At 43.2% G+C, this 24,320-nt stretch overlaps 1 protein-coding gene and 1 long non-coding RNA gene across 3 annotated transcripts; one reads left to right on the plus strand and one right to left on the minus strand.

The window, feature by feature from the left end:
• Positions 1 to 3,894: 3,894 nt before the first annotated feature.
• Positions 3,895 to 24,094, minus strand: nova1 (NOVA alternative splicing regulator 1). Of its 2 annotated transcripts, none has more exons than XM_029173257.3 (4): positions 23,631 to 24,094; positions 17,446 to 17,589; positions 12,113 to 12,279; positions 3,895 to 11,784 (listed from the first exon to the last, which is right to left on the minus strand). In XM_029173257.3, the coding sequence occupies exons 1-4, from the start codon at positions 23,800 to 23,802 to the stop codon at positions 10,765 to 10,767; spliced, it is 1,503 nt and encodes a 500-aa protein (XP_029029090.1). In that variant the 5' UTR covers positions 23,803 to 24,094; the 3' UTR covers positions 3,895 to 10,764. The 2 variants fall into 2 exon arrangements, with proteins under 2 accessions (XP_029029090.1, XP_029029091.1); XM_029173258.3 differs by lacking the exon at positions 23,631 to 24,094 and adding an exon at positions 20,163 to 20,837.
• On the plus strand, positions 12,276 to 13,709 carry LOC129605128 (uncharacterized). Its single transcript, XR_008696672.1, has 3 exons — positions 12,276 to 12,706; positions 13,394 to 13,504; positions 13,586 to 13,709. It is a non-coding gene; the product is annotated as an uncharacterized LOC129605128 (long non-coding RNA).
• Positions 24,095 to 24,320: the final 226 nt, after the last annotated feature.

Consider the following 24,320-nt stretch of genomic DNA (forward strand, 5'->3'; position numbering starts at 1 on the left):
ACTTACTTCCGCCTCTTGATATAGTTTCACAATTAATAACTGTTTATCTGTTTTGGACAATACAATCCTATATCACGATAATACAATCGTCTAAATTAAATATTCTGATCAAGAATTAAATTGTACCAACAATTGTACTTCATTCTAGTTAAAAGTAAAAATTTTGTTTGCCCTTTGGAGTGACGAACATTTAAAGCGAAATCAGTGTCGTTCGTAGAAGTCAACAGGCGATTTATCTCTGCGCAGTTATGTCATCTTTGTCGCATTCCTCATGTCTTACTCCCTCTTTTTGTCCGTATTTTCAGTACTGAGCAAAGTGATTCCTGCCATTACCTGGTTTGGAGTCTTTGGTTGTCTGTGCACCTCAATCTGTTGCGATAGAGACAAAAAGATAAACCTGAATAAATCATTAAAGACAAAATGAGGAAGAATACATTTCACATTAGATGCACATATGACAGTGAACAGTAGACAGTAGACAGTGGACGTAGATAAAATGATTCAGGCAGATGAGTCATGATGAGGCATTTGATGATATCCACCATTACATAATTCACCTAGTCAAAAACTGTAAGTATTAAATTAGCTTCTTAGATTCTGTTCCTCAGTCCAATTATCTTTGAGCCTATGAAGACGTTTATGATAGCGTTTGGTGTCATTTCTGAATAAATCCAGTAGGTGGAGGCAGAGAGCGTTTGGCAGAGTTCAGTGTCCTCTGGCTTCACGTTGCAAATTCTTATGTTTAGCCGTTAAATACATAAATGGAATCCTGTTTCTCATTGACGTCTCATCCATCTATCAGCTGGACCATTTGTCGTTTTAAATGTGGTTGAGAGGTGTAGCCTTTTTGCAAAAGCGAGAGGGGAGTAAATGTGTTTTTACCCACACAGAATTAAGGATTAAAGATTATAAAATTCCCTTTGTTCTACAGTACTTTTGTATCTGAGACACTCTTAGAAACTGTCAGAGTTTCTCTCATTGCTGCTTTGTGTTTATCGTGGCTACATCTTCTCCTATTCCCCCAGTGACCAATTCTATCACAGTTGCCTTGACAGTGCAAATATTTTGCCAGCCCTCTCTGTAACTGATAAGACTCGCTACTAGTAGCCAGCACTCTCACCACATGCAAAAATAGGATTCAGCATTACAAAGGGAATGAGTGCATGATGCATGATGCATGAATGCATGAAATTCATCTTGATACATCGCTGATCCTATTAACATTACTCCAAATGTTATGGAGAACCTTAAACGGATTGTTCAAATGTTACTCAGGAACGTTATCACGGTTACAGTGACGCTGTTTTAGACCCAACTCAAACTGAATGTTCTTGATCTGCTTGCACATAATCTGCAGAACTACAGGTTTGATTGTCATAACTGCTATAAATAGAAAATATTTGCCTAAATTCTGTTGATGCATCGTTGTTACTGCAAAATCCAATAGATCATATTAAACACAGCCTATAACATCTGAAAAATGTGACTAAGCTTTAAGACTTTCTAAATGCATGTACGTGTATTTTAGGACACGAGTAACTTGGTTTTGATAGTTTGATAATATACGATGTGCACTGCAGAAACAGTGATATGTATCCTTCAGATCCCACTCCAGCTAAAATTACTCCATCTATGAAATAGAGGTATCCATGGTTACATCATGAGCCATGTTAAAGGGTACCTCAGTGTATTTCTATTCTCTTGCAGTCCCCACCTTTTTTCCTCATTCATCATTTGAAAGAAATCGCTGTGCCACCTCAAGGTTTCCGACAGCTATGATTTGGTTTTGCAAATGAGATTTGGAGTGAATAGCTTCAATAATAGGGATGAAGATGGACTAGCTATTAAAGCACCCTGAATTATGAATGCAAACTATATTACATTTGTCATCACCTCTTTGGTTTTGATGGAGGGAAATGCAGACTTTGTGTGGCTCTGTGCTACACGAGCCACACGCTGAAATATTTCATAGGAGTATCCCCAGTCTGACATATTTGCAGTCCTCAGAGCAACCTGTTACCTTGACAACACAATTTTATCATTCAAGTCCATTGCTACCTTATCTCACAGCAGGAATCAAACTGTGCTTAAATGTATACCGCTCCAGGTGCCATACTGTATTTCAAGGTAGAAAGACAACAGGAGAGCTGTTGACATATACAGAAAATGTCCAGATGCGACTTCATCCTATTGCTGCACAGTGGATGATGCAGGATGGGTTTTTTGCGTTTATTTTGATTAAGGAGGTGCTATTTGTCAATAGGGCAAACAGGACAGTGTGATCACAGCTGTGTTTTGGAAATAAGATAATAAAATGTAAAAAATGCACTGTAGTTTTGTATTGAGCAGATTTTATGTTTATCATTAAAAAAAAACTCCAAGGCATTAAACAGAAAGTGCATCGACTTGTACAGTAATTCTCCCAACACCAGTGACTTCTCGTGATTAACATTACTCCTTACTCAACTCCTTGTGTGGTTTAATGTGTAATTGACAGTATAAATGTATATCTATTTAAAATGCATCTCCTGTTACTACAGCGCAAATATCCCAAAAAGACACAATGGATATGATCTCAGTAGCTGTTCCTATTCCTAAAGACTAGGAATGTGTGGTCATATCATATGGGAAGAAAGGCTGTGTGCTGCATGCTTCATAGAAAACATTACATAAAAGTCATGGCAGTCTGACATGTTGCAGAACTTCGTCGTACCCACCAACGTACAGTAAGTGACACTCTGTGCAGGAGTATCTGTGCTGAGAGTCCGGAGGAAAACAGGAGGAACCTTGAAGCACATCCCATTGGACGCATTCTGTTGCATGTATTGTAATAATACTGGATCATTTTAAATATCAGCTGTTAGTCGGTCATATTAGCCACAGGTGCCTCTAACCTCAGCTATAGACGTTTCTCACGTGTGATTTTAATGTTGATCTGATGATAGAATAGAAATAGCTTAATCAGTAGCAGAGCTGCTGTGCTAGTGTGTCTCACTGCCACTAGAAGATTGACCTCTTTCTTTACCCTGCAGAGCTTTAGTGGAGAGCGTGAATGTGCTGTGACACTCTGCTCTGTCAGAGGTGTGTCCACCACTACAGGAAAATTCCAGGACTAATCATGATTTTGTATAATCCCTCATAGCTCAGGCATAGTTCAGTTCAGTATCTTAACTCTTGAGTTGATCCTGATTTTAATCTGGTCACATCCAGAAGGACCAGAGAGATGAACACCCTGCATGTTCTCTCCATGTCGGTGAGGTTTGCCTCCCACGGTCAGTTATATGATCGTTATATAGTCTGCTGTAGCTACAGTAAATGTGGAGGTGAAATCGCGAAATGTTGTGTTTCATGCTAATTAACCAATGCTATGACGACATTAAAGATCCACGAACTATTAGCACATTTGCTGACTTTGATTTGTTTATTGCCAAATCATACCTGCCATGAGCTACTCTTGCTCATCTACTCTCAGGATGAGTGTGGATGCTTTCCATGCTTCCAGTCAGTTGTGTAGTCAGGTCAGGTAACTTATCAGGTAGCTCCACCCCTGAACATTGTGTCTGTGAGGGTGAGCTAGTAAGCTAAATAGCCTTCAAAACTCACAATAGTTTAATTTTACTCCAAACTGTTCTTGTTTAGAAAAGCTATATAGTAAGAACTAAATGTAGTATTAATAAGTTCCTTAATCATCAAATTATGTAAAAATAAATAGGTCTAATTTCTGCACAGGATGATGTGAGCTGTGTTCATGCAAATGTAGCGCCTGGTCCCCATTTAGTTTTTGCTCCCATTCACTAGTTAACATTACTGTTAGCGCAGTGTGTACATTTTTAGGAGCACTCAGCCTTCGATTCAGAGGGACAAAGTCAGAGAACAAAAGCAACAAAAGACAAGTGATGTTAAAATGAACATTTATAATGACTCTTTGTTGCCGTCGCAAAAATAATCTTTAAAAAACAATTCAATTATTAACACTGAAATGCTGACTTCACTGGTAGTCCACGAGTCATAAAACACAACTCACTGAATTTCTTTTACAAACACAGTACTACAGTTACATTAAATAGTCATTACTGTTAAATCTATTAATGAATAATGTTCAAATTAACCAATAAGAAAAACAATGACACTGTGAAAATCCTCCCAATCCTTCACCATAGTAGCTGTTGTCTTTTTTTTAATCAACAGTGTATCATTTAGAAAATATACTGCTTCTGAGATGTTCCTCTGACAAAAGCAGAAAACAGACTGGCAGCATAACGAGAATGGAAAACGAGCTCAAACATTGTACAATTAAGGGAGATGTTTTTCAAGGGGAGAGGAAATGGGATGTAACCATTCCCATGATCTAACATTTAGTCATGTAGGCTGGCTTGCCTTTTGGCTCAGTATGGAATTATTTGGCACTCTTGCTGACAAATATTTGCCATAAAAAGCTTTCATAGTTTTTCCTAAAATGGCACACAAAGAATTTTGAAACGCATTCAGAGGACTTGGTTGTTAGTTCGAAAGACATATAAATGCTGTCCTAGAAAGCCCTTTAGGTAGTTAACACTGTGGACTTTCACAGATTCTCCTTGTCACAAATGAAAGACAGAACCACTGTCGGGATTCGCATAGGAGATGCACCCAATCAACATAACATCACTTTGCTTCAAGTGGAATAGATGATCTTATGCTGTCAGTCCATTTTTTAGAAGAAGAGAAGAAGAGGTTAAATCAAGTAAACCTCGAAAAAGAAAATATACAATGACATGAAAATGTTTGCAAGGTACTGGCATGCTTTCTTTAGTTCACACTGAAGCAAGCGTTCAACCCTGCAGAATTGTCCAGGTAACCACGAAACAGTCTCACAGAGTTTGACAGCAGAAGTGGTGAAAATCCAACAAATACAGGTAGATGAGTTCTGGTGGGATGGAGACGGGTAACTGTGTCCAAGGAGGGTTCAGAGGGTCAAAGACAAAAAGATATAGAAAAGAAAAAAAGGCCTCATGTCTGGGTTGGCAAGAATCCCATATCTTCTCAGACAAAAGGGTTTCGGGAACACCTTAATCTGCTTAAAGGGCGGACACGGTAGCAGGTGAAACACAAACCGTGATATGGTGAATGGGCCAAAAGAGCGAGACTCAGGTAGAACAGGTTTTAAGAGAGGAGTGATCGGCCTTCAGTCCCCACCTTCTTGTGGAAAGGGTGGGCGAATGTTCAGACAGCTCAAAACAAACATGAGCACTTTTGGAATGATACTGTAGTTCGTTTGGATGCAAACCGAGGGCTTGTAACGGAAAAGCGTGAGACTCAAACCTTGTCACAGTCTAATATGTTCCCCCTGCGATTTCCTTCCTTTCTAGAGGGGGAGAGAGGCCATCTTCTTTTTGCTGGTGCCAATTATGTCTCTCAGATCTGACTGATCCATCAGCCAGACCTTGAGCTCACATCCCTCAGTGCCTTCACCCTAGTCCTTGTCAATACCTAGAGAAACAAACAGCATTGTCTAATATGTCACTTAAAGCAAACACAGATCGCTCCTGGTTAGTTGGTTACATAGGCAAATCTTCTCTGAAGGGAATGTGAAGGGACAACAGGTGCTACTGTTTTGTCTGAGACTCCAGTCCTTTTCCATCATTCATGAGAACCAACAGGATCAGGGAATAAATAAATAAAAAGTCAACAAAAGAGCAACAGCAAACAGTGGCAAGAAAAACTGAATTCAAATCAAGCGTTGAAAGCCAACACAGTTTTCTTCATTTCATTTCACACCAAGTATGACCCACTGATCAGTAAAGTGCATTTATGCAACACCAAACAAACAAGATAATGTTGACAGCGAATCGGAAGTTGTGTTAAAAACATAATCGGGTTGATGAGCACGGCCGTGCAAGGCCTACCTGACTATAGCTGAAATCTGTTATTGATATAGATATTAACTCTACATGTATTTGACATTCCTGCCCTGAATTTACACTAAAGACCAATAACATTCACCGGAAGTGTTACAAAAGAAAATTTCAAAATAAAACAAAGCAAATGGGTACATTCATAGATTAGATCTGGGATTTTAAAGTAAACTATGGGACAGGTTACATGAGGTTCATCTTGCTTGTAAAACAAATGCATGACTGATATAGTTAAACAAAAGTAAAACACAAGGAGCCAATGCACTGAATAACATTTTCACGTTTGCTTGTTTTCACATTTTAGTACTTGTCATTGCACCTAAGAATCGAAATGTCTTCTCTGATCATGTAGAGATGAGTGATGAGAATTTTATTTGTGTGTGTGTGTGTGTGTGTGTGTGTGTGTGTGTGTGTGTGTGTGTGTGTGTGTGTGTGTGTGTGTGTGTGTGTGTGTGTGTGTGTGTGTGTGTGTGTCTTTTTTGGGCCAACATGACAATAATGAGCTTCCTCCCAACTCACAACATAAAAAACAATAAAACAACTTTTTTTTCATAACATGAGGCGAATAAACTCAAGTGCTTTACATTTGACTGCATGCAGTGTTCATGTCTTTGAATGTTTGCGAGATGCCTCGCAGATATTTGTAACACTTTTTTTTATCCTCCATAATTAACTTTTTGATACCATGCAAATAGAAGACGTGCAAAAAGATAACACCTAACTCCACAAACACATTTTTGATTGTTAATGGCTATGTTATGAATGCTTATAACATGTTATGCTTAGTCCATGCTGGCCTATAGAGACATTTGTGAGAAAACACAGCAGTACTGAAGCCACAGGTCAAACAAACACACAAGGGATGCATGGAGTGTAAAACAACATGGATCCATAAAAGTCACAATCTTTAACTCTTACTCTATGTACCTATGGGATAAAACAATGCACAAAAAGGTCTTTGTCCTTTGTTTTCTTAAGTAATGTATTTGATTATCTTTTCTTAACTTAAAAGACAGTGTTTGATTGGCACTTGATCAGCACTTCTAAACAAGTTATTGATATCTAACATTTGATCGCACATCTACAATTTCAGAAGCTGCAGAGGTCTAGTTTGGCACAGGTTGTACTATGAAGTCTATTATTACTTTTACTACCTTACCAGTACTGTATAGTATTCTATACACCCCGTTTTATGCTCCAGTCTTTCGGAGCATGTTTCTAATCAACAGACCAGACATCTTTTCCACTAAAATATTTTGTATAGTTTACTTATCAAATAGCAGCATTTTCATAACTTACAAAAAGTACATGTAAACCTATTCATTCAAAATCTTAGTAATTTCAAAGGTTCATACAACAGACATAAAACACAAAACAGGACAACATGCTACTATATTGCTTCCAATATTCTTTACATTTTCTTACTGTCAAACTAAATCATCAATGACAGAAATATGGACACCACCGGTCAATGATGAGTCATCGTAATGCACAAACAAATCGCGAAGCTAATCTTAATCAGGCTTAGTTGGCACTCTCATCATCCACACAAATATAACATAGTTCACATTGTATCGACAACGCTGGACTGCATTTGGACTACAAACTAGAATAGCTACAATAAAGTACATATAGATCATATGACATGACATATTGTATTCCACAGAAATGAATTCTAGTCATTTTCAGATAAGAGGATATGCATAAAGGATGTCATTGTTTCAGCTTGAGGTCACAAACAAGTTCCCACCTTCCTCTCGCTATCTTATGCGTTCTGTCCTTACTATGCTTTGTTTAGTGGCTGAATTTCGAGCTCAGTTAGTCCAGCCGACATATGAATATTTACTCAGCAAAGATTTGCCTTGTTTTGGAAAAAAACAACATCACTTCCTCTTCCTTTAAAGGCAACCATTCCCGATGTAAACCTTTCTACATCCTACTTGTTCTTCATATAGAGGGAGTTGGATGTTAGAGCTAACGTTGCTGGTTGTGGGTGTCACAGTTTGGAGGCAGGTGTTTTCTGTGCAGTTTGTGAACTCTACATCCTAGGAAAAAACGTTTTCACACCCTTTTGACCTATAGTGCATAACTCCCACCAGCAGCACACCCGACACACCGCCCATGAGAAGACAAGACAGGAGGAAGGAGAAAGAGGGGGAGAGAGAGAGCACAGTGTAGGAAGAAGTACAGACAGGGGATCAGGACACGGGAATAAGTTTCAGAAGAGCGAGATGCAGGGGAATAAAATGTTGAGAGAAAGAGGAAAAGTTAATGAGGGGCAGAGAGAAATAGTATTTGGCACAAAGTATTGATCAGAGAGCTTTGGAGGAGAGCTCCCTGCAGTCAAGCAGTCCAGTTGCATTGATAGAACACCCCCTTGTTTTGTGCTTGTATCTTATTATATGCTAAAACACTGGGCAGTAATAGGTCATCTCATGCTATGGTTTCAATAGTGGCCAGATTGTACTTATGTGGATGACTGCAAAGCCTTCCAGACAAAGTGAAAAGCTGTTTCAACTTTCAAACGTGAAGTATGAAAATGAAAAATAAAACTTTTCATTCATTTTTTCAAAATAAAGAAGAAAAAGAAATCAAATTTCAAATTGAGAATGATTCTGATTTTCTTGGAACCTCCTCAGCACCACCGCTCACAGGCCTGTATTCACAAAACTAGGCGTGACGGGGACAATCGAAAGATGCCTTTCGAGACGGGAGAATGCAGTGCAAGAAAGCCTTGTGAGAGTAACTTGTGTCTCGCTGATCAGAAAACGTCCGCTAATTGAAGTGCAGTGCAGTGATACTGGTAAACAGAAACGTCACAAGACGCTGGAGTATAAATGCTCTTGTGGAAAAAAACCCTTCTGTTATGATTGGTCGGTCTCGTGTATGTGACATAAATGTGCACATTTAAAATATACTCACATCCCAATGCTGGGACAAACACACTTTACATTTTGTTCTTAATGTCTCACAGTGCAGTCTTCAGAGACTCAGTGTACTCAGGATGAACACTATGGATAGCAGCACAGAAGGAAGCCAAGGTAATCTCAGAGTGCTTTTAGACAATCGGCCTCCCTGCATTAGACAAACAATTGCCCATAAAAGACAACGATGCCGAAACATTAGTTACGTTTTATTACGCGCTTCATTCAGTTAGTGAGCATTAACGTGTGTTGGAAACGATAACAGGCTGCCTGGATTTATTTTTTTATTTATGGTCGCGATGCAAATTGGGAAGGACGGCTCACAGAAAAAAAGGTGAGTCCACACCTTTGTTTCAAGTGTCAGTTTACTTCCCTTTCATTAGTGTACGTCTCTTGGATATTTGGTACCCTTAATGTAAAGGCAATAAGTTTGTACGGTCACAGATATTGGTTCATACAGCTTTTCTTATCAAAATGCTTTTGTAGTGCTTTGTTCCCTTTGTGAACTGAACTGGTTAGACACTGCTTCAAGGTAGTCTGAGCTTCAAACGTAATTATAGGAAGTTACAAGTGTGAATAAGGCAATAATAGAATGTTCGGTAAAATTCAAAGTATGGCCAATTAAAAATAAAAAGACCTGCATTAAGGGTATAGATGATTTTCATATGTTAAGACTGGGTTTACGTCTCATAATAAAACGTTAACATCGATTGTTTTTGGATCCTCACTGGGTGAAAGGCTGAGTCAGATCCAATGGGCTACGAATGTCTGGATGACAAATCCATACGTTTTAAATCATGTAAAGCAATTAGTCGCCCGAGAGATTCCGATTTTAAAAGAAGAGAAACCTAATCCTATAGCACCAAGAACGGCTTTAACGAAACATTTTTCTGTCTATTTGAATATGCAAAATGTTTCAGTGTTTGTGCATTTGTGGGAGCGTCATCCATGTGTGTTCATGTAAAATATATTATACATTCCTGTGTGTCTCCTCTATCCTCTCACATTGATTATTCAACCCCTGAACTATCCTTGCAGACAGCAAAAGTGAAGTTCAGACTGGGTTTGAGTTACATTTCTTTCACTGCAACACAATAGTTTTGATCCCTGTAAATAAAAAATAGCAATAGGCTAATATTGTTTTTACATTCATATCAACCTGTGTTCACAGGTTTAAATAATCTATTTGTGTTTGAATGAGACCATATCAATAAATAAAGGATGAAAGAATAAAATACCCAAATTTAGAGAGTTTAACTATGGTGTGAGCCAGAATCCAAAACATGGCAAAATAGATACAGTGTGATTTCTTTAAAGAAATGATACTCAGGTTGCTCAATTTCTGACTGAGATGACCTCAGTGTCACATGACCTCTGCTCCACGATGAGCAAGGTTTGTAAAACAGCTCTTGTCACTGGGAGCTGAGGTTTGCAACTGAGATAAAAATCAACCCAACAACAAAAGGAAAAAAAGAAAGAAAGAAAGAAAGAAAGAAAGAAAGAAAGAAAGAAAGAAAGAAAGAAAGAAAGAAAGAAAGAAAGAAAGAAAGAAAGAAAGAAAGAAAGAAAGAAAGAAAGAAAGAAAGAAAGAAAGAAAGAAAGTAAAACAGCTATGAGGTTTTGGAGGAGAGTGAAACCCTGCGGCCACACTGTTGAATCTGCAGCTTGGCAGTGGACCAGTTCAGCTTACTGTGATCACCATCATCAAAAGGACTCGACACAAACTTTTTATAAAACATCAGGACGTCAGTCCTAAAAACACATTCACATATCACACACACTTATCTTGGTTGTCTCCCCCACCTCCTCCTTTGTGATTCTCTCGTTTGATACTGAAATATTGAACAGATATTTGGACATTTCGTTTTTCTCTTCGTCGTGACCCTCTCGTTTCCCTTCTATCGCTGTCTTCTTCATCCTTTCCTTTTTTCTTCTTCATTTTCCCTTTAGCCCACCTTTTGTGGGTTGGTGGCACGCACGCCCTGCTCGTAGGTGATCCGCTGGCTGATCAGATACTGCGCTGCTTGCGTAGCGGCTGGCGACCCTGTTATGGTAACTTTACGGTTCCGAGTACCAGGAATGAACTCTCCCTTTTTGGAGATCTGGATGCGGGCTCCTGTTAGCTCCTGGTACTCTACCAGCGTCTTCCCTCCTTTCCCCAAAATGGCACCCACCAGATTCTCGGGAACAGCTATCTCAACCACGTCCTTCGCGCCATCCGCCAGCTTTTCTGTTGCCAAGAGGGAGGAGGCCATCAGTGGGGATGAAGCATTTAGATAACCATTGGAAGCTCCTGTAGCAGCTGCTAGAGAACCCAAGGAGAAGCCGCCGAGGCCTGTAGCAGGGTGGCCCGCACTGCTGGAGGCATCACTAGCATAGGAGGCTAGCAGGTTAGCAGCAGCAGCAGCAGCTGGGTTGGCACTAGCTGCTACTGCAGCGAGAACCCCAGAAGCAGCTGCAGGGTTGAGGCCCAGGCCGAGGGTGTTGGTGTTGTAGCCATAACTGGCCAGTGTGTTGAGAGCCGAGGTGATGGCCAGCAGATCATTGCCGGAGAAGCTGGACATAGCAGCAGGGAAGGCGCCCATCCCTGTCAGACCGGCCTGCCCTAGAAGACTGGAGGCAGTGGCAGCTGCCGCGGCTGCGTTGGGCAGCACCTCGGCCGTGTTGGCGTAGGGGGAGCCGGTGGGGTTGGAGTTGGCCACTGGGCCTGATACGTTGGAATAGCTGATGTTGAGGCAGCTGCTGCTCTGAGGGTCCTCCTGGATCTTCTGCACTATGATTTCCACAGCCTTGCGGTTCTGCTCAGGTTCCCCACTAATGGTCACAACGCGCTCCTGCAGGTTGATGCCCTCTGGCTTCTGTGAGAGCTGCACCCAAGCCCCTGACTGCTCCATCACTGCTTTGACTGTGGCGCCACCCTTGCCAATGATCAGCCCAGCTGTGCTATTGGGCACAATCAATTTGGCCTGGAGAGAAACAAAGAGGCGTAAGAAGAAATGGCTGCAGGTGTAAAGGCAGAAATGGTCAACAGAAAGAGAGACATCTCTCACTGAGTCAGAGAACTACACCATCTCCCGCTTTACTCAGCAATTTGTTAATCCCAGGGGTTTAGGCTGCAGCTGCCACATGGCTCTGTCTAGCTATGAAAGACTGTAGGTAAAAATAACCACATACCCTCACATTTTCCTGACCCTACCAGACTGTGGGTCACAACCAGAGAACAAATGAGGCTCACAACTAACAAGCAAAGTATCCAGGAAGTGGCCTGTTCCTGTCCACACACAAGCCTCTTACCTGTTTGACACGGTCAGGGTTGACGGTGGTCTGTGGCTGTAGTATGCTGACGGGTTCGGGTTTCTGGGCACTCTGGGGCATCTCACGAACCTTCTCCGCAATGAAATTGTGGACACCATTGAGGGCTTCGACCGTACCCTGTATCAGACAGACGCGTTCTGTTGTTCCTGCAATGAGAGGACACACAAGCGGTCGGTTACTCTCATGTAATCTGAGTGGATACTTGGCGAGCAGATATGAGGGATTTGCAGGGGGCCGGACTGAAACCCACATTTATACAAGGACATCTTGGCAATAAAACACGTTCCTTGACATTTTACAAAGGGACACAATTACTAAGCTATTTCTCGCTTCTCCCGTTTAGACAATTAACAGAGAAAAAGCCAAAAGAAAGAACCGCGCTTGGTTGGAGAACCGCAGGGGGGAGGACTGCTTTTCAGTGATGTAACTCTTTCAGCGCTGCACTCCCGAGCTGGTCCTCCATCCAGACCAAACACTTGCTTGTTCCTGCTCTGGGCCTTTCTCTACACCCACATTTGACCGGTCCAACTGGCATTCCGTTGCCATGGCAAAGGGGTCGAGCCGCAGAAACAGGTGATGCAACAGGGAGTCCTTTATACTTGCTCGCAAGATTTGTAAAACACTCTATGTATCAACCTCACTGTCTTGGTGTTTCACAGTTTTTTGCTCTGATTCCCAGTTTTACAGGCTTATTTTACAAGACAAATCTGAACATCACAAATTCCCAGTGGTGAAATGTGTTGTTTAAGCAGTGGCACTTTAATTCATCATTAGTATTTCCATGTTTAAACGTGTGTGCTCAGTGTACTAGCTCAGTTCAAACTTATCAGATGGAGGTAAAATGGATTCAGATGGAAAAATGTATTTGACCTGCAACTATTTCTGTCAAAAGATGAATGTAACCATAATAAATGTAACTGTAAACTCTACTGAAAGACAAACAAACCGGCTGTAAAGAGTTCATTGAGCACATAGTGTTGTATCTTCCTGTTATCCTTCAAGTGGTAGAGTCAGAGGACTGGCAGAATATTCCCACCACCACATAACCACTGTGGTTGATGATGTGCAACAGAGGCAGCAATTCCTAACAAATAAAAAAGATAAACAGTAAGTGATGATTTGATCAAATCATCACCGCTTGCTTGGACTACTCAGATTAATTAGGTCATGCTGTAGATCATGTTGAGTGAAGCAGTACGTCTCAGAAGGCATCCTTTACTATTCTACTGTACCAAAGTTAAATACCTCTGCATTCTACAGCAAGCGACAGCACGGCTCCCAGGTCAATAGGACAGATGGCCATAAGCCGGACGCAGCGATGCAGGCCCCAGCGCATGTGACCACGACGACAACAAACTAGGGCACGGAAATGTGAGTTTTAAATTCTCATTCCTCACCTGTTTTCATTTAAATAAATGTAATGCATAAATTGGCTTGTCCTCTCGTTTGCAGGAGAGGAGAGAAATGTGTCAGCGCCCCAGGGAGCACACGCCCCGAGCTTTTCTTGAGAGACCAATGACTCTCGGCTCTTTCATCTCAATTATGAAGTAAAAGAGATAAAAGTTATTCAATGCTTCTCTCTTGTTACATTCATTTCTCTGTCCAAACACTGATTTCTTCACAGTGTTAACACGTCATGCATAAATTACAACCTGTGATTATTCCAATAATTCATGTACAGGAAAAGCACATTTTTCAAGCAATTACTTACACTACAAATTGACTGGAATGTTTCTCTTGGAATTCCCAGAGAGCTGCGTCATGTTGCTGCCATATGGCGTGCTATTCCAAAATGTAAACACTCATTTTAAATGCGGGGATCTTTCACTGTGCCATTTATATCTGGTGAATCTGCGGAAACATTTACATAACACCACATCACGACCAGACGTTCCATAACTATCACTGTTGCTCTATTTAAAGGAAGGCACGAAGCACAACATCCTTATTGTAGTCTTTCCATGGCATGTGGGGATTTGGGGTAATAGGCCATTAAATTACAGACTGGTTTGGTACATGTAGCTGCTTCTAATTAGCTCTAGTAAATAAAGGCAGAAGCGTGATAGGAGGCTGGGTGGAGATAGCATCATGTAATGTAGGCTGATAGAAAAGTTGTAAAGTAGCTGGATGTGAACAATAGATCTGATTTATGGGAGAATAAACAAGCCTGTGCACTACAATGCTCCTGAATGACGTATCCAGACCTAAGATGTACAGCACAAAAAGATGCCTCAAAACTAATAGCGTTAACACAAAAAAGACTGGACGTGACTTTGAGGGTTTCAAGGTCAGTCACAATTATTGATGGCAAGCAAAGCACGTGTTTTATGGTCATGTACTGATAACAACCATGGTTTCCCAAACAAACACTGTCTTTTCAGTTCATTCATGACACTTGTCTTCTTGATGTGCTTTAGACCATCAGGGTGACTCTAGAGTCAATAGTCATATTACTGCAACTACAACTACTGTACAAATCTATATTATTCAAAGAAACAAGAGAGAGCCCCTTCAGGTCAGTCAGTCTGTAGACTGTCCTCTGCACCGATATGCACTCAGACCATCATTTGTTCTTCAATAGGACAGTGACCCCAACACACCTCTGGGTTATGGAAGAGTTTTGCAATGGATGTGTTTGAGAGACTGGAATGAATTGGACAGAAGTGTGTCCAGTCATTTGACTAAAGGAGTATATTTCTATATGTATATAACATGTCAGATGATATTTAATTATTCCCTGTCAAAACAGTTCACTATCACCATAAACTAGGACTTAACTGCTTGCTTTATTGTATCATATGTGTACTGTAGTATGTAATACTGCTTCCAGGCGACATCATCACACTATCATTGTTAAATTTGCTTCCTCTCTAGAACCACCACTGTCAGAGATCCTCAACCTTTTCACTGGCTGAGTGAAGCTTTGCACATTTTCAATTTTCAACATTTCAATTTCCAATGGACCTTGTCCAATCACAAAAAGGTGCAGCAGCTGTTTGATTGATGCCATGTGTGCTTGCAGGAGGGTCAAACACAGAAGCGTGTTTTTTTGGTCTCTAACACAATGTAAGCTTCAGCACATACAGTAGAACAGACTCACATTATGGAGTTCAGCTAAATCCATCCCTAGAACAGAATCATGAAATTTGTTGTGCCCAAAAAAATTTCATCTGGGTGTACTTGAGAATATTACAGCTGTCACACCAACAGGTAAACATGCCATGCTTATGACATCCTAGACAGAAGTGATCCTCTACTGGCATGACATGACACAGATGTTACTGCACATCGTGCAGATGAACCTTTGATGTTGTTCCTTCTACTTCTTGTAATACTGTAACTCACTGCAGACTTTATGGGACTGTGGTACTTTCCAATGTGAGGTCTCATGTTGAGATTGAAAGTTTAATGATAGGCAATGGAAAACATACTCCCAGTGTTTCTATGACATCACAACAAGCTCATCTATTTGTGCTGTGCAAAGTAACTCAATACATGACTTTGGCTGGAATCCAGCTGCACAAAGCAAAGGATTTGAAGCTTTGTTTCTAAGTATGTGTCCTAATCGTGAACTCCCACGGCTCCAAATATGTGGATGTGTGTAAGTAGGTGTGAGGAGGTGTGTGTATACAGTATGTGCTGAAGACACTGTATGAGTGGGTGAATGCATAGCATGCCGCATTTATGGAGCTGGAGTAATTCAGCTAGGCAACGTTCACAGGGTCAAGCTAAACAATATAAAAAGTCAGCACCAGTGTGTTTGGAGACAAGCATGCAGAGTAAATTTTAGGAGAAGAATGATGTCATATATTTGGCCTGAAGTCTCGCAAGTACCAGGAACCAAAACTGAGAGAAAGAGAGAGCGGGAGGAGGAAAGAGGAAACTTGGCGTGTGTTGGAGCAGCTCGAGTACAGCTGGGAGAGGGGTCATGTCCACAGAGAGAGATTGAAACAGGCTATTTCTGGGCTTGCCCCCTGTCCCCTCACTCACACACAATCATGCATCATCCACGCCCTTCACTATCTACGCTCATCTATCTTAGTCCACCACAGCAAGGCCTGCTCGCACAGTCACCATCAAGACCTTTGAATTCACGGCTTCATGCCCTGCGCTGGCCGATGGGAGCTGCGAGGTGGCCGGAGCCTCAGGCTGAGACGCCAAAGGGAAAATGGCTGCATCGTTTGCTGTCCCCCGATTTCTCTGGTGTGGAAATGTGCTGGAGCCTGAGTGTGTTCAGGCTGCTGCAGGATGAGAGAATAGGGCGTGTATGTGTGTAATGGTGTCAGCTTGTTAGTCCACATCACACCTGAATCAGTACTGAAGGAAAACACACTAGAACCTCTGAATGAGGCCAGAGTCAGTTATTTCCCTTTATACGATTCTAACTAACGTCACTAGGTTTGCTTTATGTAAAACTCAACCAACGTCAAAGTCCCAGTCAAAGTAGAGCCAGCGCCGGCTCCCTGAACTCCTCATCTCACTCATTGTGTTGACGAGAACGTTGTGGCGCATTCATAATCCAGAGAGTGAAATAAAGACATCTAACACTTCTCATTTGTTGGGTATTTTCAGGCATGAGTGGAAGTATACAAATGTTTTCTAGAACATCTTGACTACTACTACTACTATTACTACTACTACTACTACTACTACTACTACTACTACTATGCAGGTCACAAGACACATGCAATAATATTATGATGAAGGGCTATTAGAGAATAGGCTGTGAGTCATAGAAATAAGGACCTACGCCATGTTAATGCCGCACTAATATGTTCACGGTGAAGAGAATACTTCTGCTCTGGAATCATGCCTACATTGGTTATCATAGAACATCTGGACCTAATGGAAGGAGGGATGCTCAGCACCTGCTCTTCCGCAGGTTGAAGCCTCCTCTGAGGCATGAAGGACAAACACGCAGACTCCTCTTCAACTCCAGCTTTTGTGTTTAGGGGATGAAACGGCTGGGCTCTGACCTCCACGTGCGATCGAGGAAATCTATTGCTGCGCAACCATCCGTCTCCTGCCATTTGGGAACGAACCTCTCGGAGACAATTAAGACTTCCAGTGTACAATTACGAATCCTCTGCATCTTACTTCAGACACTTATTGTTGGAATAAAATGGCGTCCCTGCGCCATCCCTTCCAGAAAAGTGTCACCGCCTGTGTGACTAAAATGAACTGCACTTATTTATGAGATGCTTAATGAGTAGGACATATCAGATGCCTTCTTTCTTTAAAGCATCACAACTTTAGAGGTAGTGACATACATCTAAGCTGTTATGTTATAATTACAGGGCGTTCATTCTTACCTGGGTAGAAGTCTTTGGATTTGGACAGCTTAATGGTGGCACCCGTCTCTTTCTGCAGTTGCACGATGGTCTGTCCACCCTTGCCAATTATAGAGCCGGCTGCATAGCTGGGGATCAGCACCTTCAGGAAGTACTCGCCCTCCTCTGGGGGAGAGACACACAGAGTGAGAAAGGGTCACATCTCATAGAGTAACTCAGCACTGGTATCTAGACCTCAGATGCCCTGAACATTCAGAATTTCACACAGGAAATACACACTTTGGGTACGTCTCAGTTAGTAGCCTCAGTTAGTAACGGGTCCACTAACAGCAGGGCGGGTGGTTCCATTTATGGCCCCATTAAAGTTATTTAAATATAATAAAGTATATAATATAATCTGTTGTCTGTGAAAGCAGTTGTGTTCTTTCCTGTGTTCAGGGCTCTCATGTTTTATTAGAGATGGGTGACATGTTCTGTGTCCTGTCCCAGATTTCTTGTGGACTAAATGATGACCTCCTTTCCAGTTTGCAGAGGTCTAATTTTAACTGTTTTCAAGGAGTTTTAGCAACCTCTGACTAAATACAAAGCCACATCCGGTGCCACACTGGAACACAGGATTACCTGTTCACTGACCGTGAAATGTTTATTAAAAAACAAAGTCACCCCAATAAAGAATTCCCAACACATTAAATCATTATCCACGCAGTTCACAGATGCCAATACAGCATGATCCTCCGCAATTAACAGACGCGAGGAGAACATATGGGAACCAGTCCCACAGATTTGTTCAGCAGGTCTGTTGCCAAGTTGGTCTAAATCTCCTCCATTTTGGAAGGGGCTTCTGCGGCTCACGGTGGCTTGTGAGCGAGTCGGTGACTGACAGCTCGTCAGCTTGAAGTATCTGCAGCCGAGCACGTTGCTCACATTCAGTTAGCAACGCTCCTTTTCTCCAAAATGCTAATTAAGAATTAATCAGAGGCAAAGTGCCTGAAGTATCTGTCCAAGAAAACCCTGATCACATTGAGTGCACTAATCTACTGAAGCAATCAACCACATATTGAGCTTGGACCTGAATATAATCAAAGAACCTGCCAACAAGTATTAAAAATATTATATTTATAGAGATGGAGGCGCTGTGATTCCCCCCACGAATTCTAAATATTACACCAGAGACGTTTTGCTGAACCCCGGGTACAGGTGTGTACTTCTCCTGAAGCGCTGATACAAACAGTCGCTGATTTCAGTGCGGTGACGTCATGTTCGTTCCTTTTCAGCTGCCTCGAGGGTGACGTCACTGGAGCGGGCAGAGATGTGAAAAGGCACTGTCCATCTCCGTACGAACGGATTTCTAATTCGTTTTCGAGAATCCGAGGCACGTTTGCCACTGCGGATGCCCGAGCCGGCGGGAGGGGGGTGTGGGGGGTTTGTTCTGTCCACGGGTCTGGGCATCCTAGATTTGGTAGAGGATAAGACTGACTCAGACGATGGGGAGGACTGACAGGTAGATGTAGATGGATCGCCTTTGCACTGAGGGCAACCTGTTGCCTTGGCGCTCATTAGACGCAGATGTGAGCGAACATGGCACTGTGACATTAAGAAATTTCACAGGCAACATGTCAGCTCTTCCTCTTATTGCATTAACATGCCCCTCATGTTCCATTCAGACACAGAACCAATGGCTCTGACAAACACAGACAATGACGTGATGATTAAGAGATTTTCACTTTCATTTAGATCAATCTCCTGTGCGTGACGGGACCACTCTAAATGATAGTAACACCTGATACGAACGCACATTTACTCAAGTGAAAGCTGGTAAATGTCTCAGCTGTTGGCCAATATGCCAGAGAATTCTCCGACAAAGGATGTAAAGGCGAACCTTTACGCAGAGATCACACAAGCCACTCCAATCGTCTTCGGGCATTGTCTGATATTTGGGTTTTCATGCTTCAGTGCAGTCAGCTCTGCTTTTCTCACAACGAACAACAGTAAAATGACCTTGGTGAAAAAATAAAGATCAAGCATGACGGGTGCCACAAAGCTTTTCAGTCCTCGCGCCCATCACAAGGTATGTGATACCGTAGCCCAGCAAATTGATGTGATTGACATTATTCCAATCGCATGGATCCAAACATCCAGAGACCTGTTGTTGACAGACAAGCCCAAACCCACTGCGTAACTTTGTGCTCATCTTCAACCAGAGTACAGCCAGCAGGGCAGGGAGCCACCAAGATTCCCTCCGTTGCCTTCGCAGCCACGTTTGCTGTCATTACTCAATAATTAATTCGGTCCCAGTGTCTGAGATCACAGTAACAGGTTTTAATGGCGTCATGTGGTAGAGTAAACATGGCAATCTGTTGCTGCAATCCGCCAGGGAACGGGAGCAGTGGGGCATATTGGGAAGCCAAGCCAGTGGGGTATTAGTTCAAACCCCTGCCTCCAATACTGGAAGCATTGCTTGGAAGAGAGACACTTATGCTGAGCCAAATGTGTTTAGTTAAGTCACTCAAGGGGGGTGGGTCAGAAGGAAATGCCTTGTGACCGTCCTCCCTCCTTCTCACTACCCCTCCAAGTACCCATTCTGCATTCTAATAGACTAAGCTGCTACTGACAGGCGACGAGGATGTCAGAACAAAAATGAACCATAACGGAAAACGGGAGCGAGGTGTGTAAAATCGCATGTAGCCAAACGTAACGGATAAATTCAACAAGTCAAAGGAAAAGAGTTTGAGGCTTACCCATTCTGAGATCTGCTTCTTCTCAAGTCCTCTGTCAGAACGCCATCAATGCCGGGGCACAATCTCTAAAGTGGATCTGAACATTAGCCTAGGCATAGGTGCGATTGTGGTGTTGAGGAATGCGGCCAGACGACCTTTTTCGCCGAGGTCTATTTCATCGGTGGGTGCAGAAAAGGAAATTTCACCGCAGCAGCATCCGCGCCATGCCTGCAGCTGGCCAGAGCCTCAATTGTCTGAGAAAATGCTAATGCAGGCTCTCAGTGTTTTCAGTGAAAGACGGCACGCATTGTTCAAGCCTGCATTGGTTTGAAGGGGGGGGTCTTCCCTGCCGCATCACCCTTTTCACTGCTCTCATCCATATTCATCGAGTAGCCTGTCCGTCTGCAGCACCGCGCAGGACTGACGCCTCGCCCGGCCAATGGGTGGCCTCCTGCCTCCAGTGCGTCACGTTCCCACCTCCCAATGCCGGGCCCAAAAAAATTGAATTTTCTCCCCTACTCCGCCTCTTTTGACGCAGCACTATAAAGTATGGCAGCGCATTCACTCACTTTTTTCTGGTGGAAAGTGACCAAGGTGAAGTAGCGGAGGGAGCGGTGAATGGGCGACGCGTGCAGAGTGACCTTCAGCACTGTCTGAAGAGGTGTATGGATAACATAGGCAGATGATGGAGGAGGTGGCGGGGGAGTGATCCGAGGCAGCGTGCCTTACGCCACCCACCCTCTTTTCCTCCTTTCCCCCACCCCCAATCCCTTAGACGGCCATGTTTGAGAGGGCGGAGGGGCTCATCAACCATTGCAAATGGCAGTGCCGCAGAATGGTGGAGGGGGGTGATGAAGCCAATCACTACGCCTATAAATCTTACACCTAGAGGTATCTTAAGTGACTGAATGCGTGTAAAGCCCGCTACGCACGCGTGGTAGTATCTGTGTGAGGACAAGGGGAGGGTGGGTCGCTGGGGGGCATCATCATGTATGGTTCTTTTCAGAAAAACACTTAAAAGGAACTCATTATTTTCTCTGGCTGCTGATTACGTTCGTCTCCAAATGAAACCCCAACACTGAGGCAAACTTGGTTTTGGAACAAATGCTTTCCAGAAAATTCTCCCAGTTTCATTCACTGTGCGATGCTTTAGTATATAGACACAGCCTCCCTGTAGACTCCACTCCCTCTCACGGTTTCTCTCTCTCTCCTTTCCTCTCCGCTTTGCTCTGTCTTCATTTCTATCGCTCTCTCTTTCGCTGCCACCTGGCAAATTCGCAGTCCGCTCACGTCACATCACTCTGCAAGGGCACCTGTGTCCTTCCCACCAAGAATAAAAATAATAATAATAATCAAATAAAATAAATAAATAAAGCCCACTCACAATTCTGTGCCAGCCTTTCCATTAGCAACATTACAGGATCATACCTAATCCCTCGGCCACATAACCTTTTGGAAGGCGCAGGCTTGCCAGCAACATGGGCTCAGAGTGTGGGGTAATTAGAAGGAGAAATAAATGAAAGACGTTCATTATGAAGAGAGAGGGCAACGCTGATAAAAAGAAGAGTAATTTCCCCCCATTCAGTGTCTCCAGCTCTTAATGCATAATGAGTGGCTGGGCTTTGAAAGAGCACAAGCTCTCGTCTCTTTGTTGTAGCTGCCAGTCACGTTAATGATCAGTTCGGCAAGAATAACCTGATCAATATCAGCCGCAGTCAAAGGGTTGGCGAAGGATTATCGCTCTGTCTGCCGCTGCTACGGTGGGTGTGCCGTGTTCCACTTAATGCATGTGGATGCTGTGAGCTGGGGAGTGATTCTTAAACACCAAACACAGGCACAAGCTGACAAGATATAGGAAACATATGTGCATACCATGGAAATGTGTGTTTCCTCTCTATTTTTCAATGATACACTCATATAAAGCCTGTAATATATCATAAGATATACCCTGTATATTATAAGTGACGCCCATATATGCATATATATAGATATACTGTATAGATAGATTTAGCAGAAACTATGGCATATGCAGTGTGTGTGTGTGTGTGTGTGTGTGTGTGTGTGTGTGTGTGTGTGTGCTAAGGCCCTTCTATACAATGCTGTAGTTATAAATTGCAATATACTTATTCTTATGAGCAAATGTAAATGTTTCCGAATGGGATTCCCTCACGCTTTCTCAGGATTCGGTGAGCAGGTGTTCTGCACACTGCAGTTATGATCTTGTCAGCAGCAACATGGGCAATTGGAAACACTTGCGCCTTTAAAAACACAGACTTTAGATGGCGCTGCACATATTCATCTCACAATATTGTCCTTCCCACCACAGCAGCGATAACTGTGCAGCTCTGGAGAGTCAGACCAAGACGCCCTAATAAAACGGAGTCACGCTGTGAGAACGGCGTGCGAGGCTATTACAGAAGTGACAGCCGAGCAGTAAAACACTGGACGTGTGAGTAAATCTTCGCAGCACCTTCGTATCTGACACGGACGATCACAGTGAGGTCCGCTTGAAGCAGGAACACCCTGTGACATGTTCCACACTGGTTCTAGCAGCTCTAAGAGCAGAACGGGGCTGAATGTGCTCTAAACACTATCTTGTAGCACAAGGCTCTGAAATAGCAGTGCAGCACAAAGTCACTCATGCTGGTAGAGGATATTTAGATAGATATATTTAGATGACAATATGTTAACATATGGTGAAGAAATTGCTTATTCTCTCGGGGCATCTAATTAATATGAGGTTTTTAAATAAGTGGTCCCCATGAGCGCAACACGTCACAGCAATCATAGAATGAAATAAGACGTAGAGCAGCTGGAAACAAGCCACAGGCCTCACTGCTGCATCAACATCAAAAGGAGTCTGAGCTGTAAGTGGTGACTTGTATAATTCTCATCAACTCAGATTTTACACACAACTTAAATCTCACCAGTCTAAAATACTACATCACAGATGTGCAGGTCAGGTTTCAAAACCTTGTGTCTCTAGGCTCTTTGCCTCTCGTGGTTTAGTACGACTCTAGTTCTGTTGCCCACACATTCGTGTTGGTCTTTACAGGTGCAGGGATCCCAGGGGAACGTCAGCGTCCCAGCACCTCTGCGCTCAGGCCTTTTCAGGCTCGGGCACAAATGAGCACAACAGCATCGCTGCTCAATGCACATTGTTGCAACTCTTCTCATTTGTAGTGAAACACTCCCCTGCTTTTCTGCTAGAGTTCCTCCAGATGTGCAGCAGGAGGTGACGGGTTCGGAGCTGGAGAGCCCTCACTCCCCAGGGTGAGTCTGGCAGCCTGTGGTCTATGAAGTAACGGCTCCAAGGTGCCAAGTGCACAGGTGCAGCACGTTACGGAGCCATAATGTTCGGCCCAAGTCCCTTCTGCGCGGCATGTACTGCAGCGAAATGATACCGAAGGCGGCGTTTGCCGCCGTTACACAAGCGTGCGTCTCGGTTTAGGTTGACCGTGGATGAGCTGGTTCCTGTCTACGTCTTACCTCCGGTGTTGGTGCGCTTGGTGCAGCCTGCCTCCTCCGCCGGCGCGTCCAGCGGCCGTTTGCGGGAGTCCGCGCCGTCCGCCTCCATGTGGGGCTGCAGGCTGTGGAGGCTGGGGTTGGAGTATATCCCGTTATGGTCCATGGCTGCTCCGCCACCACCGGCCATCATCATCCTGTGGCCCCGGAGCTGTAGAAAAAATAGCGCCCCCCCCCTCACCACCACATAGCCCGATCCACGCGCACGCTGAAATAAACGACAAGTTTTGCAGGAGTCGAAACGATGTGAACAGGATTGAAATGTCAGACAGCACCGGGATCGGGGGTCTCCTCTTCTGCCGCGTCGCGCACGGAGCTAAATATAAAATCCAATTGAGTGAAGTGTGCTCGTCGACCGCGTCTCTCCGGCAGCGTGCTCTTTATTGTTGACGCGCAAAAACAGCCTCGCGCCTTCGCGTGAAACGGTGCGAGAGGATCAGCCATTAAAACAAGCGCAACAGCGTCGACGGGGAAGAAGCAGCTCCTCAAGTCGTCATCTCGCCGTTTTTTTAAGTCTTATGTGAGATAAGTGCAGCTGTTGTTATTGTTGCCTTTGTAATGAAACGGGAGTATTATAGTTTGAGAGGACCACAGTGCCGCTGACCGGCCGAAAGACGAGGAAGAGTCACTGCGTTGCTCGTTCCACTGCCAATA

Source organism: Betta splendens, chromosome 14 (assembly GCF_900634795.4).
Source record: "Betta splendens chromosome 14, fBetSpl5.4, whole genome shotgun sequence".
Classification (NCBI taxonomy): Eukaryota; Metazoa; Chordata; class Actinopteri; order Anabantiformes; family Osphronemidae; genus Betta; species Betta splendens.

Coding starts and splice junctions, on each gene's coding strand:
- nova1 (XM_029173257.3), bottom strand. CDS start 23,802: ATGATGATGGCCGGTGGTGGCGGAGCAGCCATGGACCATAACGGGATA. Junction 17,590..23,630: donor CAAGCGCACCAACACCGGAG/GTAAGACGTAGA, acceptor TCTCTCCCCCAG/AGGAGGGCGAGTACTTCCTG. Junction 11,785..12,112: donor ACCCTGACCGTGTCAAACAG/GTAAGAGGCTTG, acceptor GTTTCTCTCCAG/GCCAAATTGATTGTGCCCAA.